This window comes from Merops nubicus, unplaced genomic scaffold (assembly GCF_000691845.1).
Source record: "Merops nubicus isolate BGI_N331 unplaced genomic scaffold, ASM69184v1 scaffold12013, whole genome shotgun sequence".
NCBI lineage: Eukaryota > Metazoa > Chordata > Aves > Coraciiformes > Meropidae > Merops > Merops nubicus.
This window is the reverse complement of record NW_008598366.1, coordinates 20,598-43,415: the sequence shown is the minus strand read 5'-3', so window position 1 is coordinate 43,415 and position 22,818 is coordinate 20,598. Positions and strand designations below refer to the sequence as shown.

Here is a 22,818-nt window from a genome sequence, read left to right as displayed (position 1 = left end):
TTAAGGATGTTCTTGAGAGGATTACAAATCTTTCTGCTAGATTCTGATCATTCTGATCAGCTCCTTGACGTGGTCAATGTAAAATCCCAACCCCTCTCCCCCCATTCAGGCTACCTTATATTTTGCTTTTGCAGGACTTTTTTGTGAATTGTGATTGCTTCTGCCCTCTCTCTTTGACTATCCAGACAAGCTCAATGCTGGTCCCACCAGAAATATCTGACTTTATGTAAATTTCTTAATGCAAACACCTTCAACGTTCTGCTTGGATTTTACAGGAAAAAAAAAAAAAGGGGTTGTTCCAAACCACTATGATTAAGAAGATACAAATAACAAAATGTCTGTCCCAGGAAACAAAAGTCCTTGCAATCACTCAGCAGTTTCTACTGAAATCCCACCAGTCTTCTTATTTCTTGATAGATGGGGGCAGCCAGTTCTTTGGCTTTCTCTGCTCCATCCTCTAAAACCTTTATCAGATGGGATTTGTCTTCTTGAAGTTTCTTGATTTCATTCCTGATAGGTGCAAATTTTTGAATAACTGACTCTGCTACTACCTTTTTGTAGTGAGCAGTGTCCAGACCAGCAGCTTGGTCCAGCACTTCTTTGATGCTAAGCCCTGTTACTGCAGCATGAATGGACACCAGATTGGAGACACCAGGGCGACTGTCTGGGTCGTAGGTCACCTCAGAAGTAAAGTCAGTCACAGCTTTGCGGAATTTCAGCACTATTTCATCAGGGCTGTCTGCTATGTTAATGGTAGCTAACTTCTGAGGGTCTGACTTGGACATCTTCACTGTTGGATCTCTGAGCGATTTTATTTTCTTTGTTCTACCTTAAAAAAAAAAAAAAAGGAAAAATTAGGAACACACGTAGACAGTGGTTTCTTATGACAATTGCTAAGACCACTCTGCAGCAGCATGATGAAGCTTTCTGTTGATCCTTGTTCAAAATGAGTTGTGACAACAACTGCACACACTCCTATTTAGTCCTTACACTCCTTCCTGTTCCTGTAAGACACTTTTCTCATCCCATAAGCTAAATCAAAACCTGCTCCATTCCTCCCTTTGCTAAGCAGGAACAACTTCTGAGATGCTTTCTAATATTTTCTGTGGCTACCTGCTGATTTTTCCCCAAAACTCTCTTCTCCTTTGTATTCCTGGCACTGGGGACAAGTTACCTAGACAGGATGGAATGCACATTACTGAAAGGTTCTGTAACAGTGGAGAAACAGGGTATATCCACTGGTAAAAGAAGAATCCCAAGAAGTTAATCTCCTTACTTTAGGAAACTCTCCCAGCCAAAATCTCTTGATAATTCTCCTAAATGACAATAAAGACAGTTACTAAAAGTTCCATAACTGAACACTAACCAGCTCCATTAGAAGGAATGTACTGTTCAAATAATAAAGGTGTGGGTATTGTACAGCTACTAAGATGTATCCACACACATGAAATAGCACAGTAGCATTAGGGGAATATTGTAAAATACTTTAACAGCACCAACTCAAACTGTTTACAACTTTCACTAAGAAACATGATTCATGGAGCACACAAAGTATCACTGATCTAGGAAGTACTCATACCAGCTATTTTTAGACACCTAGTACGGCCAACTAAACTACCTGCCTGCTCCTCACAGATGGCCTATATACTCAGTAAAATGACAAGTCTTCTTCCAGGGTACAGTTCAGACTGCCCCAGAAAGTGCTTTGTTCTGAATCACCTTTTGGAGGAATGTATGTCTTTTCTGTAAATCTGAAGGAGTCTAGGTAATCTAACTGCCTCCAGCTACTGAGTCCGGATAGGTCCCTAATTCCTTCACTCATCTAGGACATTCATTGGTTTGCATAGACTTGTGAATTTATGCAGGTATGCTTCTCATAAGCAAAATGAAAATGTTTCTTTTTCATTGTTGTTGTTGGTCTGTTTTCCAAAATTGAGCTTTTTATTTCCTGGGAAACAGTCTCACCTGGATCACAGGCTATGCTCAGGTCCTCATTACAATGTTTAGTATTTAATTGTTCATTAGGAACTGCAGAGCTTGCAATCCTTAGCATTCTCCAAGCTCCACTCTGGATCTAACACCGTTTTTATCACCGAGACTTGAAAACTGAGAAAGGTTTATTACTGCCTGTCTTTTTTAAGGTGAGAGCTCCATGCCCTTTTGAGGGCGAAGGTCTCTGCTGTGCATTCCTCTACATTACTTACAACAAAGATGCAATGCTTCTTCGATGCCCAATTCTTCACGTTTCTTAACAAACATGCCATTTGCGCCATCTGACTCCTCCTCACCCCTCGGCCTATGACCTTATAGCTCAAAAATGGCTGAGCAGATTTTCCTTATAAGTCACTCCAAGTCTAAGATCAAAAACCAGAAGTCAAAGCTCTTTAAGAGACCCTTACTGAAATATGCAAGTACATATTAAACACACACTGAAGATTTTTGAGCACTGTACCAACAAGCCTATAAGCTGTTTAGCATCCTTAACGTAAACATCTACCACCCAGACTCTGAAGAATTCTGCTGGCTACAGGTCTCTTGTCTTGTTGCTCACATGTCTCCTGAACTAGCAACACGGAGCACAGAACCTACTCTTAAAAGGTCCAGTATTTGAAAAGCAAGGCTGACTGGCAGCAGGAGAGTGCATCTGGCCCCCTGGACTAGAATACCAGCCATCACACACATTCCTCTACTGGGGATTTGTAAAGCCTTATGTCTGTCTTGGGAGTTCAGTTTCCCAGCTTTTAGTCTCTTGTCAGTTTTTAATTTGCCACTCCCTTAGCATCAGTTTGCTTCTTTTTCTTGGTCCTTGAAACTATTGCCACAATATTTAAATCCATCTTCCACCTTGAAATGCAGTTAAGGGAAAAAAAAAAAAAAAAGAGAAAAAAAGCAGTTAAGGGGAAAAAAAAATCAAACCCAAACCCAACAAACCCAAACTCCAAACAAACAAAAAAACACCCAACCACCAAGACCAGCTCACTTAAAATGGCTTTGGGCACAGGAAAGAATTCTCCATATTTCTTGTTGAAATGCTGTGCTATATCTTGGGCTAGTTCCAGGTGCAGGACTTGATCTTCTCCAACGGGAACATGTGTCGACCTTTTAATAAAAGACAGATACAGGAAACTCAGCAAAGCTCTCTGGTTCTGCTGAAATGTTACTCAAGACTGTCACTGCTTCTGCCATGACTGAGGGCCAGACTGAGCCAAACAGCCCCAGCTAGATAAAGGTGCTGTGGGAACATGGCCTCAAAGTGACTGTATCCCAGGATGAGTCTGCTTTTTCTGCTGAGCTGAAGCACATCTCCAAGGGCAAAAAAGAGCCCTTCATGAAAACATATACAGTAAGGATACAAATAGGAGCAAATCATTAAACTTGGCTCAAAGAAAGGTTTTTGTAGTATCTCCTGCTGTCTCTTTCGAGATCAAAGAGCACATGTTCCAGTGTGTGAACAAAGTGAGAAGGATCTGTGAGGCCTAACGCCCAAGCACCTCACTTTGTCAAGTCTCAGGGAAAGGGAACTGTAGTTGAGAACGTAGTACTGTGAATTTATCAAGGGAAGGAATGAACAGAACAGAACAGTTCTTCCCCATGGGTCACCACTGCACAGATATCACGTGGGCCAGTGCCTCTATTGCCACAAGTGTTATCAGTCGTAGATTAGAACTGTTAGGATCAAAAGATCATTTGATCTTCTATATTGAACTCAATAGCTTGAATGCAGTTCTGGAGGAAAACAATCTGCATCAGAGGACATGAGGAAGTGAAGAATCCATTACTTCCCCTGGTGATTCTTTCCCACAGTTAATCATACTTGCTAAAAACGTATGATTCTTTTAGATGAGGCAGACTTGAAGTCTTCCCAGCTTTTGATTACTCTCCCTTCCCCCAACAGATTTATTTTTTTTTTCCTAAGGCTTGTGGGGTGTTCAGCTCCGAATCCTGGATATGTTCCAGTGCATGAAGGTTCATGATACATCTTTTAAGTTCCCAGAAAATTCCAGCTCAACACGGTACTCCTTCCTTCCAATTCTGAATTACTAGGCTGACATCCAGGAATCAATTTGTCCATCTTTATTCCCTACCAATCAGGAAGGCAACCTAAAAACTGTCACAGTAGGCAACAGTAAATCACAGTGGCCTGTAGCTAACAGAAAGAAAACCAGTTACCATAATCAATATACTTTAAAAAGGCCGAAAGAAATGTTTCCATATGCCAGAATGGTTCCATATTCACAAAGTTTACCACTAAACAGAAAACATATTGTCTTTATAAATGCACAGTTCTTTGTGTTTTTCCTTGCTGTTTTTTAAATATTTCTGTCCTAGTACTATTTTTATTCTTCTCTGTCATATATTTACCTTCTGTACATTTTCCTGTCTCTTTGATCCTCGATTCATCTGAATTAGTAGTTTCTCCCCCTCCTTCAGCTTTTAATTCTTCACCATGACTGCCGTTCCTTTCCTGTGTTTCCATTTTTCCCTGATTCTTGTTCCCTATATTATGTTTTCATATTAAAACACATTATGTCAAATTTCTTCAAAGAGACATTGTTTTTCTTTCACTTCCTTGTTTTGTGCTCTGTCTGGACAGCCTGCTGTTAATACACATGGTGGCAAACAAGCCACAGGCTTCACTAAGGAATGATGAGTCACATGACCTTATTAGAGATGGAAAGGACATACACGGTTGGACTCAATCAAAACAAGGTCATTTCTGATAAAGTCATCTAAATTTCCCCCTTAAATACTGCTTGGCAATCAAATGGGACTCACGCTTAGAATATCATTTTAATGTTCACATTCATTCCAGCTTTTGTTTATTTTCCCTATTTTTTAGTTAAAATTCAAAAGAACTAGAAATACCATCTACTGGTCTTCTAACATGACTCTTTTCCCCTACGAATCACTTAGGATTAAGTTTCTCTAGGTATTTTATTCAGGGTTAACAACTGGCTCCTCTTGGATACTCTGTCCTCCTAAGTCCTCCTAAAGTCCCTGTCCTCCTACTTCTGTATCACTTGTCTGTCCCAACAAATATTCACAGCTTCAGAACAATTCTACGAAGTACATATGCTCAAGAGCATAAAAATAATTAACACTGGAGTGCATTGTTTCTACTATTTACTTACTGAGACAGTTTAAAACCTATTATGAAACACAACCAGCCACAATAATGCCTAAGTTGTATCAGCTAGGGTACAAACTTAGGAATGCTGAGTCACCACTCCCTTGTTAGGGTGTATTTCCATTGCAACACAAGTATACCACAAAGAACATTGAATCCGTCCAAGTACCACAATTAAGTAAATTATTTGCTTTTTCATCAGTATCAACAGGCTTACACAGAATCCCATGCTAACAGGGATTTACCACATACATCCAGTTTAAATATCTCTACAGTACACTGCATAAAAAGAAGCGTAACTACTTAAAAAAAGTGTATGTATGTGAACATATATGTATAATTAAACATCAGTGTGCCAAGATTCCCTACAAATTATTCTGAGGTGACAGCCCAGCTTTTCCTCTTCACAGCCCTGGTAGTTGCTTTCAAATTAGGCTAGATTTCAAGCAGCCACTTGAGAGGTAAAAAACTGTCAGCCATTTCCAATCTTCTGATCTAATCACACCCAGCTCCCCTGCTCAATAAGCTAGCATGTTGACCTGGAGAACATTTATTCTAATGAAGCTGAACAGACACTGTCCATGGGCTCACATTCTGCCTCTTACTTGTACAGCAAAATATCTGCTGCTTGAAGAACAGGGTAAGTCAACAAACCAACAGTTCCTTCATTATTCTGGCTGGCACGCTTCATCTGTGTGTAAAAGAAAAACAAATAGGAATCATACTTTTGGCTAACAGTATCAAAGCCTGTGATTTTAATTAATTAGAATTCTGACTAATTTGCGTAACGTATTGCGTAACTCTAGAGAAAAGTGTGCCATATAAAATTTGCTCCTTGTGAATACACCCCCCCCATTTTATGTCTTGTGTTTAAGAATTTTCCTACACTGTTCTGATATTGTAGTTGGGAGCAAACACAGGCTTGTGTTGTCTTTCTGTTTGTAACCTTACTAATGAAAACAATTACAAACACAATCAAGCTGGGTTATTACACTTATTGTTGATAAAACCTACTTTTAAGAATAGATTTCTGAAAAACTTTACAGTTGAGATATAAAAAGACATTAATACCTGTGTTTCACAGGAAAGAGATCAAGACATAGTGATCACACTCCCTACACTGTTCTGATATTGTAGTTGGGAGCAAACACAGGCTTGTGTTGTCTTTCTGTTTGTAACCTTACTAATGAAAACAATTACAAACACATTCAAGCTGGGTTATTACACTTATTGTTGATAAAACCTACTTTCAAAACAGCACTTTCAGGAATAGATTTCTGAAAAACTTTACAGCTGAGATATAAAAAGGCATTAATACATGTGTTTCACAGGAAAGAGATCAAGACATAGTGATCACACACAGTCATCAAAAGAATCGGTGACAGCTAGAACCCAGAAGTCCAGCATCCTCTCCACCAGTTCATGCTGCTCCCCACAATCCACCCACTCTCCTGAAGTCCTTTAGCACTCCAGGATATGGATCATTGTATATTATCAAGATAGTTCGGCTACAGATACTCATTCTGCTTTAGCAATGGCATATCTACTTTTTGCTTTTCACAACAGCTAAATAGACTAAAACCTTTAAAATATTCATTATTTCTTTAAGACTATTCAAACATCTTTAGATTTTTCTCATCCACCCGTACAGGTCCTGTCTTCTGTCTGCATCTTTAAATGACTAGGGTTCAGGGGACCTAATTGGCAAAGCCTAACACCTGTAACACCTATTTGCAGGTTTGGAAAGTCAATCCAGCCAAAGATGGATTTAAGAGCTTAACTTTAGAACCTTAGGTTTGAAAAGGTTGGCTTTAATCTATGCCATACATTAACACTGGTTGCTGTATTTAAGTTTTACTGTTTTTATTTAATTAAGAAGAAAAACAGGAAAAAAAGAAAACATCTGGAGGTATTTAAGACTGCTCTGAACTCTGCAAACCTAACTGCTCTTAAGATTTTTTTTCCCCCCTCCTTTTTTGACAAACTTCTCTCTCCTGCCTTTTGGTTTTTCTGCTTAATAAATACCAAAATAAAATACAAGGAAATTAAATGGAAGAACTCCATTGATGTAGTAAAAAGATTAAGAAGATGAACATTTGAAACTTGTAAAGGCAAACATTTAAGGTGCATTAACACCACTCAGCACATACTTAATATTTATAAGTTTCTACACTCCTCTTCCAACATATGCTTCCTTTGCACCCTCTTCCATGAGATCTACAGAACAGTCACTCTTTGTGGTGGAAAAGAGAAGCTGTTTATGCAACTCCTTAATCACAGACGACAAATAAAGGACAGCAGGTCTACTGATTTCCCATATATTTCCTTTCAATTGATGAAACTGTCCCTACCTTCCACTGGGGCAAGCGCAGCAGACGTGGCACATTAGTTAAGCACCCAAGAATCCAGGCAAGTTCTGCATGCTCAGGAACCTGGAAGTACAAAGTCAGAACCTATTTTAATCTTCCACATTTATATGCATATTTTCTCAAAATCAGTACAGGCAAATCGTATCAGTGACAGAAAACCATTTCTGTGATTTTTTTCAGTAGGGTCGGTGCCAAGCTAAGGGAAGGTTTTGGACACTGCATGCATGAGGCTCAAGCAGCGTAGCGAGGTCCTTGGTCCTATCCACTCGTGCTAAAAACAGAAAATACTTTAGCAATAACAAAGTTCAGTGCACACATAAACTAACCAACTGCTGGCCACTGTGCCACAGCCCCCACCCCACTATGAGATAACACATTAATAGGTACAAAACATCCAGGGGGACCTCATAACTGCCTTCCAATTCCTGAAGGAACCTACAGGAAGGCTGGAGAGGGACTTTTCACCAGAGCGTGCAGCAACAGGACAAAACTGTTTTTAACTGGTTTTTAACTGGAGGAGCGTGGGTTTAGACTAGATCTCAGGAAAAAGTTCTTCATTATGAGGTTGGCAAGACTCTGGAATGGATTGCCCAGAGAAGTTGTGGATACCCCCTCTCTGGAAATGTTCAAGGCCAGGTTGGATGAGGCCTTGAGCAACCTAGTCTAGTTGAGAGGTGTCCCTGACCATGGCAGGGAGGTTGGATGAGATGATCACTAGGGTCCCTTCCAACCTAAGCCATTCTATGATTCTCACTTCCAGTGCCAGTAAGTTATCCAAGCTTCATTTCTCCTACCATCAGAGCCCAGAATGCACTAATTTCCCTAACTGTCCTGCCTAGCCTTACCTGAGCCCTCCATGCTCTGCCCATGGCCCCAGGAGCCCCATTTAAGTTCAGGACAGGCTCCCCAATGGAGCTACAATACACTACAGCATTCCTAGCCGTACAACAACTGCAGGTCCTTTAAAGAAGCCTGATTTCACAGCCAGTGAACAAGAAAGAAGAGTGGGCTGCTCCATGAAGCTGTAGCCACAGCCAGCCACAAGCCTGGCAAGAAGCTGCCTCTCTGACCAGAACAATGCCCTGCAGTATTTCATCAAAGCATGGGTGACCATGGTGACAGTTGGTGATTATCAGACATAACAAGGTGATCAGTCATATCTGAGGTCAATTCAGGAAGCCCAGGGAGAAAAACAGGGCAGCAGGGAAAGGGCTGAACACAGCTTCATTGTGATGTGGCTCAGGTGTAGACTTTAAATGGAGCTCTAGAAGTACTGGGCAGAAGGTGCATGGGTGGAGGATCCAGGAGAGGCTTGTCAGGACCTTGAGTACATCAACAAGTCTTAATGACTCTGACCTGTCTGTAAAACAGGAGTAAGTGCTAAGGTTGTGTGTAAAAAGTTAGAGTACAGCCTAAATTGTGGATTTATTTATCCCTCAGTTCTGCAGTCCTAGCAAAACTGATCTGCAGGTGAAGGAGAAGGATCAGGCCCCCACACCCCCTTTGCTACAACAGTGGTTTTAAAAAATGAGAGAGAAAGATGACTCCATTTAAGCTCACACCACAAACTTTAGTAGTTAAAGTAGAACTTTAATAGTTTCAGAGAGACATGAGACAGAGATGAATCCCTGTCCAGCTTCTTGACATACATGCTTCAGGTTTCACATTTCCAATATTCATTTTAGGATTAGTAAACCAGACAAGCATTGCTGATGCATATGTTGTTCTTTAGTTTCTTTCCTGTCATTCTAGTCTGTTATTAGCTTATGTATAGCTAGCAACAATAAAAAAGAGGTGATTATGTTCTGCTCCTTTGCTTAATTGTTTGATTCACTCTTTTCAATACTGGCACGTTTGGATGTTTAATAAGAGCATGCTAACCATCTCAAAGATGTTCCAAGCTTCATGCTTGCAACACAATATAACAACACAGATAGAAAGCAGTAAAAAGTATTTGGTAACAAGAATTACTAGCATTGTTAATAACAATTCCTTTGTTGTCAGATTTGAAATGCAGTACTTTCCTGGTCACTAGGCTCTTTTGGATGTCAACACTGTATAGAGGTATCGGACCTCCAGACAACAGTGATTAGAAAGATGAAATATGCCAGGTTGATTCTCTTCCCCTTCTTCCCACCTTTCCCACAGTTCTTTCTTCTTTTTTTCCCCTTTTAGTTTACTCATGCTTATATGACCTACAATTTTCTGTGCACAAGGCAAAGCACAGCAGGATGTGCCAAATGTACCTTCTGCAAAATACAAAGTAAACTAAGCTTTATAGAAAATACTAGGCTCAAGACCCTAACTTCATTTAGAAGGAATCACCATCTGGTTCAAAGTGGTTTCTCATTCCTTTCTTCTAGTCACGGATAGAGAGGAGCTGGTGCTCTGCTGCACTTGTGTTGACAAGGACTCCCTTTAAAAGCCATGCAGTCATTGATCCAGCTCTGTCAGGCGTTGCTTCCATAGCCAAGACTGTGCGTGTTTCACTGCATCAGTGGCTTTGACATTACAGCAGTTACCGAAACACCAAGTGATCTAAAGAGCATTTGTTGAGTTGAATCTGCAGCTCTGGGTCCTAGCAAGTTACACTCACTTCTAATCCTCAAATATACACCATCCTTTCCTACGCAGGGCTGGAGTGCTGAATACTGTGAAGAAAGTACTGGAGCCTAATGAGTTAATATTCATCACCCAAACGGCAGTAACTGATTGTGTGTTGGTCTGTGAATCAGGAGGTACCAGGCTTAACCACAAATCATTTGTCAGACCAAATCACAGTTTAAGCTACTGTGTTTTACTTGGCAAGAGGGGCAGGTAATTGCTGCATTTGGTCCGTCACTGCATCAGCTCAAATGTGGTTACTCATTAAGCTGCAGTACTCCATCACTTTGACTGGATAACTTTGGGTACAAAGAAACTGGAAGAGGTGAGGGTGTATATGATACCAGCAAAATGACACCCAGTCTGCTCTGTCTTTCTGACACTGAGCAATACCACTGGATCTAAATTAGAAGAATCCATTCTCTTGGACAAACTTGGTCAGCCTCCTGCCCAGAGTCCATTTAAAATTCTGAGCCAAAATAAACAACCAAAATATGAGAAAAAAAAGCCTAGTGGATCACAGCAGAGGTATCTGTAACCTAGCATTGTTTCCAGGAGTAGCAACAAGAGATGGCATTTAGGATGAGCAAAGAGCCTATCGCTTCCTACAGTACCTTTCCCTCATACTCCTCCAACACCCATAACTGTACCTGGGAATACCAAAAGGCATCATCCCTGGCTCAGTCCTTTCCCGTGAATGTCTAATCCCTTTCTGAACCTGCTTATACTGCCCATTTCACAACCTCACGCAGCAACAACCTCCAGAGGTTCAAATCAGACATGTAGAGGAGTAGCCCCATTCATCTACTGAACTCCTTGTTCATGAGTTTGGAATGCCACCTGCTTCTTGTATTGCACAATCTGGTGAACAATTCCACATTCAGTGTATCCATCGCCTTTCTGATTTTGTCAGCTTTGACTGCATCTACACCTCAGCCTCCTCTTCTTCAAACTGAAGCATCCCAGACTTCTCAGGTTTTCCTTTTAAGGCATCTACTTCATCCCCTGTAGCATTAATTTACTTTGTATCATCTCTAATTCACTTTGCTACTCCCTTCTTGAGATGCAGACACTAGAGCTCTACTCAGCATTCAAGATATGGGCACACTGAGGTTTTGTATAGTGACGAAACATCACCTCTGCCTTGTTCTCTATACCATTCCTGTGACGTGGTGATGATGACATTGTTGTTGGCTTTTTTTGAAAACTGCTTGTGCTGAGCCAATGATTTCAGAGAACTTTCAATGATATCTTCAAAGACTTTTTTCCTGAGCTGTTACTCATCTTAATACTTTGTAAAGAGGGCTTAATTACTTTTACCTACATGCTTTACTTTGCATTTAAAGTTCTTCTACCACCAATTTGCCTACCCATTCAGTTTTACAAGTTCTTTTTGAGTTCCTTTCCTTGATGTAGAACCTGACTACCCTGAAGAAGTCAGCATCAGCCACAATACTTATGTTCACTACCTTCTTCAGGTCATGAATCAGATGTTGGCCAGAATCCCTCCCAGCATGAATCTCTGAGGTATGCAACTACTAAGTGTGCCATTCAAAATATACCCTGCTTGGCTTTCAACTCTAGCCAGCCACACTTACGAACACTTCTTCCAATACATGTTTTTGGAAATAAGAATTGATGCAGAACCTTGTCAAAGGCCTTCCAAAAATTAGAATCTATTATGTTCCTGGGATGTCCTTGATCCTTATGCTTACTGACACCCTCATAGATTCCAGCAGTGTAGTAAAACAATTTCCCTTTGAAGAAACAATAGTGACTATCCAGAGAGACTGTTTACTCATGCACTCAGTGTCCTATTCCTTGTTGAAGACTATCATCCCTGGTAAGATGAAAATCAAACTCATCAGTTTGTAGTTTCCAGGGTCCCATTTACAGCTCTGCTTGTATACTGCCAACATGACTTCTATCTGCTTATCTGCTCCTCCTCTGGCACAGGGACCATTTATGGTGGTAGACTGCACACCCTGGCCACACATTGTGCCATTTCACATCCAAGGTTTGTGTTTGTTTTTTTGTTTCCCCTCCCCTCCCCCCCCCAGACTCCTGATTGCCATCTAGTTTCTAAGCTGTCAATCTTTACTTAATAGTTTATGAAAACTTACAATTCACTTAGCTCTTCTAATCTGCTGTTCCAAATTCATAAAGTGGTAACCTTCCCAATACCTTCAGCAGCAAAGTCTAATGCCAAGAACAAAGCCTTGCTCTTTGCACCTTATGAACCCTGAGTACCTCCTGGTCCCCTAAATGACCTCCTGGTTTTGATGTAAGACCACTTAGTTATCAACTTAAGAATTCTCTGCAGGGTGCTTCTTATTTTTTTAGCCCTTTTCATTTTTTGGTTAAAAAAAAAAAAAATGGGGGGGGGGTCTTGCTCCTGTTATCTGCTTTATTGTTTCTCTAATTGGGCAGGTATTCCCTTCTGAAAATCTGATCTTTTCCTATGATTGCCTCCTCACTTATAGAACCATGGAAAGGGATTTGCTGGACCAGTGTTCTTTTTCATGAGTGGTGTCACATGTTTAACTTGTTTTGTTTGTTTGCTTTTAATTACCTTTTTTAAAAACATGACCTCCAGGATAGTTGTAGCTTTCTTCCTGTTTATTTCTGACAATTGGACTTCATTCTTACCCAGCTCTCTTTCTTGAAATCGAGCATTCACACACTTTATTTGGTCTGCTCTCTCCAGTCACACTGCTAAACATTGCTGTACTGACATTGCTACCACTGAGAGCCCTCCACTAAAGCTCCCTGCCCCAAGCTTCTCTCATCTCACATATTTCCTGATCATCATTATCATCCTGATTGCTGGAGTCAGTAGTACAATCCCAATAACACATTTCCTGTTAGATTCTGGTTTCTTCATCTACAAGGAATTTTATTTCCTCATAGTATTATGGAGAGACACAATCCCCCCAGTAAATTCAAACAATGAAATGAAACAAAACAGAAAAAAACATCCGGCCTTTTTATCAATGTGTGAAATGATTTTCAGTTGCTTCCTATTGTGTTAGGTAGCATTTATTGTGCCATTGCAAGGAAGACCCTTGTTAAAGAAGCATCACTTTTCACATAATTAAAAAGAGTAGGACTATCAGAGGTTTTTTTTCTCCCTCTCCATTTAAAAAGTATTTAACTAAAAATCTAAATACGAGTCTAGGAAATAAAAATATACAGAGTTCAAATCAATTACAGTTATTCTATATATACTGGAATGAGTAAAATACTTAATTTCTTCTGTATTTTAAACTCTGACAACAGAAGTATGCTCTGGAGCTATGATGTACATCAGAAACTGCCTTCCCAGAAGAGAACAGATAATAAGCTTAGCTCTTGTTCAATGAAGGTATCAGTTTCTCACCACTGCCCTCTCCCTCAAATACCCCAGTATAAAAAAAAACCCAAAACAAAACAACACACAAAACATAGAAAAGTACAAGTAAATCTCCAATGAACAAAACTCACAACCAGTGAGAGTTCCTGAACTGTATGTCAGACCAACTTCCAACATCACCATTAGTGGTAGCTCTGAAAAATGGCTATCTATAAAATTATTCATGCCAACTCCAGCTACTTTTGTGTCCTGTAAGAATATAACAGCTTGTTTTCAATATAAACATTATTTTCTCAGGAAATATTTCTTGGCTGAAAACATTTGGAGGACCAACAGTCTTGTAAGTCCTCCATCTGTTGTTTCCCTTACAAAGCCAACTATTTCCCATTTAGCACAGAAGAATGTAACCAGATCTGTACAATGCCCTCCCCTTTTTATGCAGCCCAAACGACACCCTTTGCTCTTCTCAGTAAATACATCACATTTCTTTCTTCCTGCTCCCTGCACTCACCCACTTTAAGATTTCTTCCCTAATCTGTTACAAGTCTGTAAAAACCATCAACATGTCTCAAAGGGTTGAAGATGGTCATCTCTCTGCTATTAACAGTGACACATTTCCTCCTTCAATTTCCATTGCATTAAGCATTCCCCACAACCTGGCTTACTAATCAGTAATCAAAGAGTTATTTCCAGAACAAACTACTTGCATTTGTTCCGTGTGGCCTGAGAAGCTCACATCTGTATAGTCAGATTCCTTTTATTTTTTTTTTTTTACAAAAAAAGCACTTAAGAGGTGACCAATTCCCAATAACAAGTAGTTGCCTAGAAGGCACAAATGCCTCTGTTTCTTCACCTGGCTGAGTGTCCTGCTCTTCACTCTTTACAGACAAAGCTTAATTGCTCACTTGTGCAGCCGTTTCATGTTATTAAACCTGGATCACACTTTACACTTGGATCCTGTCTGGGCCATTATATGCTGAAGTACCACCTCAGGGCTTCTCCCTGCAGACCTATTACTTTGTCCTTGATCCTAGCTACTCCCTACCAAGTTATTGTTGCTGTTCCCTGACCACGGCCACAGCTGACATGCATGGAAAACCAATAGCTGCTTTTAGTCCAAACAATTCTAGATGACTTCCCATGCTGAAACAGAGCTGAGGAGGAGAGCAAACAATGAGATTCAAGAACGAGAGGGAAAAGCAAGGATACTGTGAGCAGATCTGAAAGCAGGCAAATCAGCAAAACTGCAACTCAGCTTTCTGAGGCTTATTATACAAAGCTGTGTGCTGGCAGCTGATGTAGCTTCCTACAAAAAGAGATGCAGTATTTAATTTTCAAGATGGATTTCTTCAAGTTGCAACATAGTGCCCCCTTCTCTGTAAGGGCCCGCAAACTTGATGCCTATCTGCTAGGTGGAAACAGCTTTCCCTCAGCAGTGTAACCTCACTAAGGGTTACATTTAGGGTTATTCTGTGATTTTTAATGGGCAATAAATTCCAAACATTAGATTTTGACAGTGTAGAGGACAAACAAGCAGGTCTGGAGAGGTAATTTGAATAGCTGTGTACTAAAAGAAATCTGAACAGAGAAGGGAAAGTGTCCTAAATTTCAAAAGAAATGAAACTTTTTTTTTTTAGGATTTTTGTCTCTCCCAGTATTACCAGTTAGTGCTTCCAAAAAATTCAAGACGCCTTTTAAAAGAAAGTGCTGCTCACATTTATTTTTCATTAATAAGAGGAAAGATTTTACTGCTACCTAAGGTTGAAAGAAATATATCCAGGATATTTGGTCATGCATCTCTATAGTATTTATCTAGAGAATAACAGGTCCATAAATAAGACAAAATAAACTACTCTTGAATGAAATGCGCACAGCAACTGAACACTCATACTTTTATGACAAAATTTGACATGGTATTCCAAATTTCTGTTCAAAGAAATAATTCAAGGCTGGGTGGAATAAGTTCATGGTTACAAAGGCAACATCCAATTAAAAGAACAAGTTAAGCAATGTATTGAATTGGGAGGTGGTTATCTAGCTATCATTGGTAAATCCATCACTATTTACAGCTTTTGGCATTACCTTTGAACATTTTAATAACTTAACCTTATTTATTTGGCCAAAACTTAGAGAAATAAGATCTGTCTCTCCTTTTCAAAGGGCCTGACCAAGAACGCACCTACTGAAATCAGATTAAATTGGTTATAAAGCCAGATAGAACACAGTAATTTGTCCAAGGTATCCTCTTCCATCCCTTTATTCATTCGGAACTGAATTTATTTTCAGAAACATTCTCCAAGTATAGTCCACAACATCATTTCAGCAATTAGTTCAGCGCTTACAGAAGACTGGTGGAGAGAGGAAACATAACAGCTACATAGTATTATGAGATAAACCAGGTGAATTAAGGAAAAAAAAAAAAAACAACCAAAAACCTACTGAACGATGACATTTCTTCCCACTGACCTCTAGTTATGCCTAGCCCAGTCCTACAGGGAGAGAACAGAGGGATGGGAGAAGCAGAATAATTTTCTAAATTAAATAGTCACATACTTCCTCTTATGACAGGAAGTTTTCAATGGACTATGCTAAATTAATGTACTTTAATGAATTTATAAGCTATGATGCAATGGAAGCTTTTAAACCCCTCTGAAAACTGGACAAGAAGTAGCATGAATCCATTCAAACTCTGCCCACAAAACAAAGCAGCTGGATATTTCTGGAAAATAATAGCAGTGAAACAGTTAGTGTACACATTTAAATTAACTCTAAAAGCCAAAATAGGACAAGGCTAAGACAAATTGGCAAATTCCCACCTCCCAGAGTTACTGCTTCAATTTGCTTACACACTGCAAGAATACTGCAGCTGATTATACTCAGAATAATAAATCACCCCATCCAAAAGGCTGAAAACTGCAATTTTCCACCCAGAAACTGAGTGTTATATTGTCCAGAAACTCACAGGACTCCTCAGAGAAGTATTAGTGCTGCATATCAACCAATCCCTGCTCAATCAGCTCTGATGGAATTTTAGTTTCTCTTGGGACATTTAGCATGTGTCTACTACGACAGGTAAGTGGACAGGAAGAACAACCTGAGATTACACAAAAGCATCAGCAGTTTCTAAAACTGTTTTGACTGTGAAGCAGATGATCACGGGTATGAACTGAAACGTATATTGTACCCACCAGGAATCAGAGAAAATGGGTTATACCATATAAGCTTACCATGTGTGCAGACTGCTTACTGTCTTCCTTATTTCCGCCCCGTAGTCCTTTTTGGTTTCAATAAAGCTTTTTAAGTTTTATGAAAGATGACTGTTACAGCTTTTATCAGTTATGGTACAATTTAAGGAATATATTTGTTCTTTCTTCTAGTATTCTCAGGATATGTTGTGCGAGTTATTTGGTTACTTCTCTTTTACGCCTAGTAGGCAAAGGCAGCCACTTAAAGTGTGTCTTGACATTACCTTCTCTAACAGCAGAGTTTCATATATGTTGCAGCTATGCTCCAAATAAAAATTCATAATTTTGAAATATGCATTTATTTTTATTCTTACAGAAATTGCCAGTTTTATATGATTTGTCTTCCTACTTAAGAAAATACAATTAAACAAGCTGTAATGAAAGAGCTTCTCTCCCTGGGAGGCCATTCTGGTGTCTGACTTATTCCACAATTGTGTTTTCCCAGATACTCTAAATGTGCTTGTTTATAACTCTTCACAGACAATGTAGTTCCAAATACTACTTTATATAATCATCATCATCCTTCTTGCTTCTAAATATTTTCAAGTTAACATCACTTGCTCTTTGCAGCTACTACTTCCCTAAGCTGGAGTTCACGTATGTATACAGTACAAGTAAGTGTGGGAGGTATTTGTTGAACTATGTATGGAGAACTACATATGTTGAACTGCTAGATATGCTATATACACAGCCCAACATTAACATTCTGTCTATATATGTTATAAACCCCTATATATTACAAATGGTAGATCCTAAAGCATACAAGCTATTTTTCATCAAACTAGCACTTTCCATTTATAGGCAACTCAGCTGTATACCAGATACACAAGAACAGGGGCCATATACCCTCTAAGGAATACAAAAAACATCAGTCTATGCAAAAATCCTCTCACTTATTTCATTTTACTTCCAAGGCAAGGATATCAACATAAGTTTTGGGAATGCAAGATAGCTTTGCCCATGTCCTTATTGTGGCACCACCTTTTGGATCTACTGTAAGCTTGAAGTGTATCTGTTTACACCATACTTTTTTCCCCAGCAGTCAATCTGTGATTAATATAATTTAGTCGTTTGTCTATTTCTTGTATTGGAAAGGATGAGAAAACGTGGGAAAAGTCTGGAGGCAGGTATTTCAGGTAGCTCTGGATTAGAGATTCAATCTGCATAAACCTTGCTGTAAATAAAAGCTTACTGATAGTGAAACCCTTCAAGTCCACTTGCCTTTCAAGAAACAATGCATCAATATTTTTTTCATATATGGCAAATATATTCTAGAGAAAACACACAAGCAGCAACAGAGAAAGTAAAGGAAGAGTAAGCCAAATTAAAAAAAAAAAAAAACAAAAACAAACTCTTCAGCAATTGTAGATCATTCTTGCCCAGGTTAGTCCAGAGAAAGTAAGAGGATACCACAGCATTTACAATAGTGACTGCATGAGCAGTTCCTTTAACGGGGCTTACCACTACTAGCATACTTTTGCAGTACAAGCAAATTCTGCTATTACTGCTACATAATCAGTCATTAATGGTACCTTTTTTCTGATTAAACCCAAAAGTTATTATTTCATAATTTTGCCACGTGACATTTGTTTATAAAAAGACGTGTTAATCAGAAGTAACTGCAGTAGCACTTCTGTGACCTACAGATTTGATAATTCAAGATAGAACTCAAAATACAGCAACAGTTGTAGCACATTAATCTGCTGAGAACTCTTTCATTTATACGTTTGACCTGGTACTCAAAAACAGAAAGCAAACACAACCAAACATCTAAACCAATTCTCTGTTTGCAACTGCATTTTCATGTCTCTCCCAGTGACCTCTGTATGCTGAAAAAGGTTTTGCTTCCAATCAGGCTTGGTCACTTTGCTTTACACCTCAGCCAAATGTTTGTAAACAAAATTCTGGCTTTTTAGACCGCCCTTGAAGACTACTACAGCAATTGAAAAGGAAAGGCCAGCTTCTTTTTTGCAAACTGAGCAATTACCAAGCCAAAATCAAGCAGTAAACTTTCTTGATTAGCCATAGCTGCAATCCATCTTGCACTCCTCTTTTTAGGAACAAGTGTCTCGATATTATGACATTCTCTAACGTACTATTTCATTAACATACTAAAACAATAATCACATTAGCAAGATTCCTGTCTCCTTTCCTCACATCAAGAGCTACACACAGATATTCCTTTTAATTGCTTCCAGAGAAACATCTGGTCCTGCCAATGCAATTATAACAGACCACAGTGCATCCATCTCTAGGTATACCTGACCACCACATACAGCTTGAATAGACTAGGTTTTGGGAAGGCAACAAACTATTTCAGCCTGAATCATTACTGAAACAGTCTGGATTCACAAACAACTGTAACAGCCCTTCTGCTTGCAGCATGACTGAGCTTTCAAAAATGTGCTAGAATTACCCACTTCTGAAAGCTGTATGAACACATATGTGCTAAGTATTAGTAAGAATATGGTTCAAGACACTGCCCACAGAAAGCAAATAGGTAACAGTTTAAGTAGAACTAGATCTAGACAGACAAGGACACCCAGAAAAATTAGATAGAAGACTGCCTGCTTAATAGAGGCCAACCTCACCAGGACAACATAAACTAGCACCACCCTTGGTAGAAAATGTTGTTTGATAAAGCTGAACACTTTTCAAGTCTAGCTATCTAAAGTTTTCAGTGGTTGTTGAACGTATTGGTTCTATAGAAGGAGTGCTTAGAGCCTTGACTTCCCATCATTTCCTGAGTCTGATACTTTCTCTCTGGGGACTCAAAGACTCAACCTCTACACTATATTGTGAAATATAAAACAAGCTTTCTGTGGCTGACTACAATGCATGGACAATTTGTTAGATTATGGAAGAGCATGGTTAATGGTTGGACTTGATCTTAAAGGTCTTTTCCAACCAAAGTGATTCTACGATTCCCTGATCCTCACTTATAGTTTGATGGCTTCAAGGGAAGTCTCTGTATTTGCTTTAGCAAGACCTGGCACAGCAGTAGTTTATCTTTTAGGTTCATAAGAACATCAGAAAAGCAACACTGGAAGAGATCAAATATCCATCTCTGACAGCAACCAATAGAAAAGAGCATTAAGTACAGGAAGGCACAGATACTCTCCCAACAGTGGTTGCAGCACCTCCTGCAGAGGTGCCATCTCAGATACAGAGCAGTCCAACAGATTTTTAAAAATACTTTGAGCCCTTTTCTGAATTCATACACATTTCACCATGCACTGTATCCTGTGCCAAGGAGTTCTGTAGCCTAGCTGTGGATTTCATAAAATGTAGTATTGTTTTACTTGTGCTGAATCTACCAGGTGTTAACTTATTTTGGTATCAGTTCACATTCTGTAGTGGATGAAACTGTTGTTCCCTACCCATTTTCTCCATTTCAGTTGCAGCTTTAAAAACCTTTGCTTTATTCCCCTCTAACCATAACCTGCAAATCATCAGTCTTCTAGACTGAAAAACCCTCTTTCTAGTCACTGGTCCTATGTTGTAGCAAACTGGATTGTTCAGTTGCTTGAAAACAAGAAAAATCAAAACCCCAGACTGTTTTCTACTGGATCATTGACTTGTAACTCAGAGTTAGCTGCCTGACATTCCAGGAAATATCAGCCTCAATGTGAATGAAATTAAGCCAAAGTAGAGCCAAATTGAAAGCAAGGTTTGTAACTTATTTTAAAGGATAAACAGATTTGAACAGCAGATAAATTAATTTAAACATATTTCCACTAGAACTCTGAGCTCATCTATTTAGCTTGTTTTTTAATATAAAGTGAAGCACGAAGTGTATCTGTCTTCATAATTAGAATAACCACAGATAGGGAGCTATGATTGTCATTTGGAGTTTGATAACCACAGGAAACTCTGCCTGTACAGAACCATGTTTAAAGGGGGAATGTAATACCATGATTTCATGTCACACTGATAAAATTCAGACCCTGTGCACATTACCTTCACAGCTCTGTTGCAAGTCAGACATCCAAAGCTGTGTTCACAAGAGCAAAAGCTATGACACATCTGCCTCTGTGGGAATTTACAGAAGTTCGCCAGTTTAGAGTCAGTAACAGAAAACTAATCAGGCAAAAAAACTAAGCTGCTCCAGGAAAATGCAGCATGGGATACAGTAGGCTGACACATGCCAAGTAAGACAGTAAGCTCAGTAACCTCTGGGGTGGTCAAGAGAAGCAGCAAAGATTTCATATGCAATTTATCAGATCAAGTGGAAAAACGTGCTTATGAAAAGGTGGCTATAGCAACAAAAGGAAAAAAATACCAGAGAAGACCTAACTCCCTGGTGATTACAATGGAACTGACACAAAACTTACCATACCTATTACCTGTTGGAGATGCTGTGCAGCTGGCACAGTAAGTAGTAAGTGCTGATACAAACTCATAGAAACATGTTTTACTTGCCTTTATGGTTGCACATGCTATGTTTAGGCATTTATGAGTTATCCTTTTGTGACTGAAGTTGGACTTAAAGAGCTAAATTAATGCTTTCCTTTTTTTCCCCCCAATATTTACCCATAACCTGCAGAAACTCTTAATCTGCTTGGGAAACTTAAAACGTGCTTATTTCTAAATGGAGGTCTCAGTGATGGTTTCAGCTCCTTCAAAATGTCAGCAAAGGATAAGTTTGAAATCAAACACTGCTAACACTTTCTAGGACCACCAATACGAAGATGACAAAGGAGTTCAGTAACATTATGCTCACTCGTTAACATGTATGGAAAGCCACTTAATGAGAAACACACCTAACATAAGAGGAGCACTAACCAGCGACTGTCGGAACAGGAAACACTTCTTTGGGTCAATGCCACAAGCAAGGACAGCAGCAGTGGTGTCCAGTATGTTCTGGCGCAGGACAGCTGGTTCCTTTGGCATGGTGAGAGAGTGCATGTCCATAACGCTATATAGCACTGAGCTGCACTCGTCTTGCAGATTCACCCAGTTCTGAATGGCTCCAAGGTAGTTGCCCAGATGAGGTGTCCCAGTTGGCTGGATACCAGAGAAAATCCGATCCACGACCATATTCTGTTACGAAGCATTGATAAAATTAACACATACATTTTTTTTTGACAGATCGTTTTATATTGTAAAGTCATTTATAAAGACTCACTTATCCCTGTCTCTTCTCTCCTCCTGTCAGTGTGTTGATTTATAAATTACCTCAGGATAGACTAAAAATAATTGCAGTATGTCAGTCCAAATACTCTGTTTTACTGCAGAGAGACTGACAGCCAGCATATCTTAAGCTGCCAGACTGCATATGCAAATAAACATAGCTGTAAACAAGATCAGTGAAAACTAAATCTCAGAAACCAAGTGGTAGATTTTTGTGCCAAAGAAATTTTGTGCCACCCTTCTTTGTGCCAAAGCTGTTTCTCTTCAGTACATTATCCACTCTGATACAGAAACAGGATCACTGTGCATAGAAATTCAAACATTTCTGTTGTAAATATATTCAGTATCCCAGAAGACTGCCATCTTAACTACCATGAACATTGAAGTCTTATTTTTCTAGCTGCAAAGAACATTTTGAGCAGTTCCCGACAGAAAATCTAGTCCTTGACACAAAGTTAAAAGAACAACATATTATCAGAGTTCTGAAACTACCCATCTTGGCAGCAGTAGAGTTTTTAGAAGAGCTCTATAAGGAAATTCTGCTATAGCCCAAGATCACACCTGGAACACTGTGGGTGCATCAGTATCAGCAAAACGTCAACATCTGACAAGAGTTCACAGAGAAGCAGCAAAAATGATTAAGAAGCTGAGGTTGTGGGCAAATATTAAAAAGTTTAAAACATGTATAGCTTGGCTAAGTGACAGTTACCATCTTGGAAAGTTTGTTTTCCTGCATCCCAGCCCTCCATCTGACCATTTTCTCAGAGCCCCAAGCTGTCAGCATATGATCAATTACCTCCCTGACCTTTCCAAAGAATTCCACCATATTCAGAAGTAACTCAGCAATGTTTGATGTGAAAACGCTTGTTACATGCCAAGTCATAGGGCATGCAAGACTGCTTGACTTATAAATGAGGGTCCCACCAATCTCAGCAGGAAGTCCCAGTCACAGAGCTGCACAACACAAACCCTCAGACTCTGCAGTGC

General features: G+C 39.4%; 1 protein-coding gene across 1 annotated transcript; it reads right to left on the bottom strand.

The window, feature by feature from the left end:
* Nucleotides 1-380: 380 nt before the first annotated feature.
* On the bottom strand, nt 381-21,738 carry WARS2 (tryptophanyl tRNA synthetase 2, mitochondrial). Its single transcript, XM_008937029.1, has 5 exons — nt 21,484-21,738; nt 7,480-7,560; nt 5,734-5,819; nt 2,981-3,099; nt 381-829 (listed from the first exon to the last, which is right to left on the bottom strand). The coding sequence occupies exons 1-5, from the start codon at nt 21,736-21,738 to the stop codon at nt 381-383; spliced, it is 990 nt and encodes a 329-aa protein (XP_008935277.1).
* Between the last annotated feature and the right edge of the window lie 1,080 nt (nt 21,739-22,818).

Excerpts from the sequence above, each read along its gene's own strand:
- WARS2 (XM_008937029.1), bottom strand. The coding sequence starts at position 21,738 with ATGGTCGTGGATCGGATTTTCTCTGGTATCCAGCCAACTGGGACACCT. Across the intron at positions 5,820-7,479 it reads TGCGCTTGCCCCAGTGGAAG|ATGAAGCGTGCCAGCCAGAA; the intron begins GTAGGGACAGTT and ends TTTTACACACAG. Across the intron at positions 830-2,980 it reads TGTGCCCAAAGCCATTTTAA|GTAGAACAAAGAAAATAAAA; the intron begins GTGAGCTGGTCT and ends TTTTTTTTTAAG.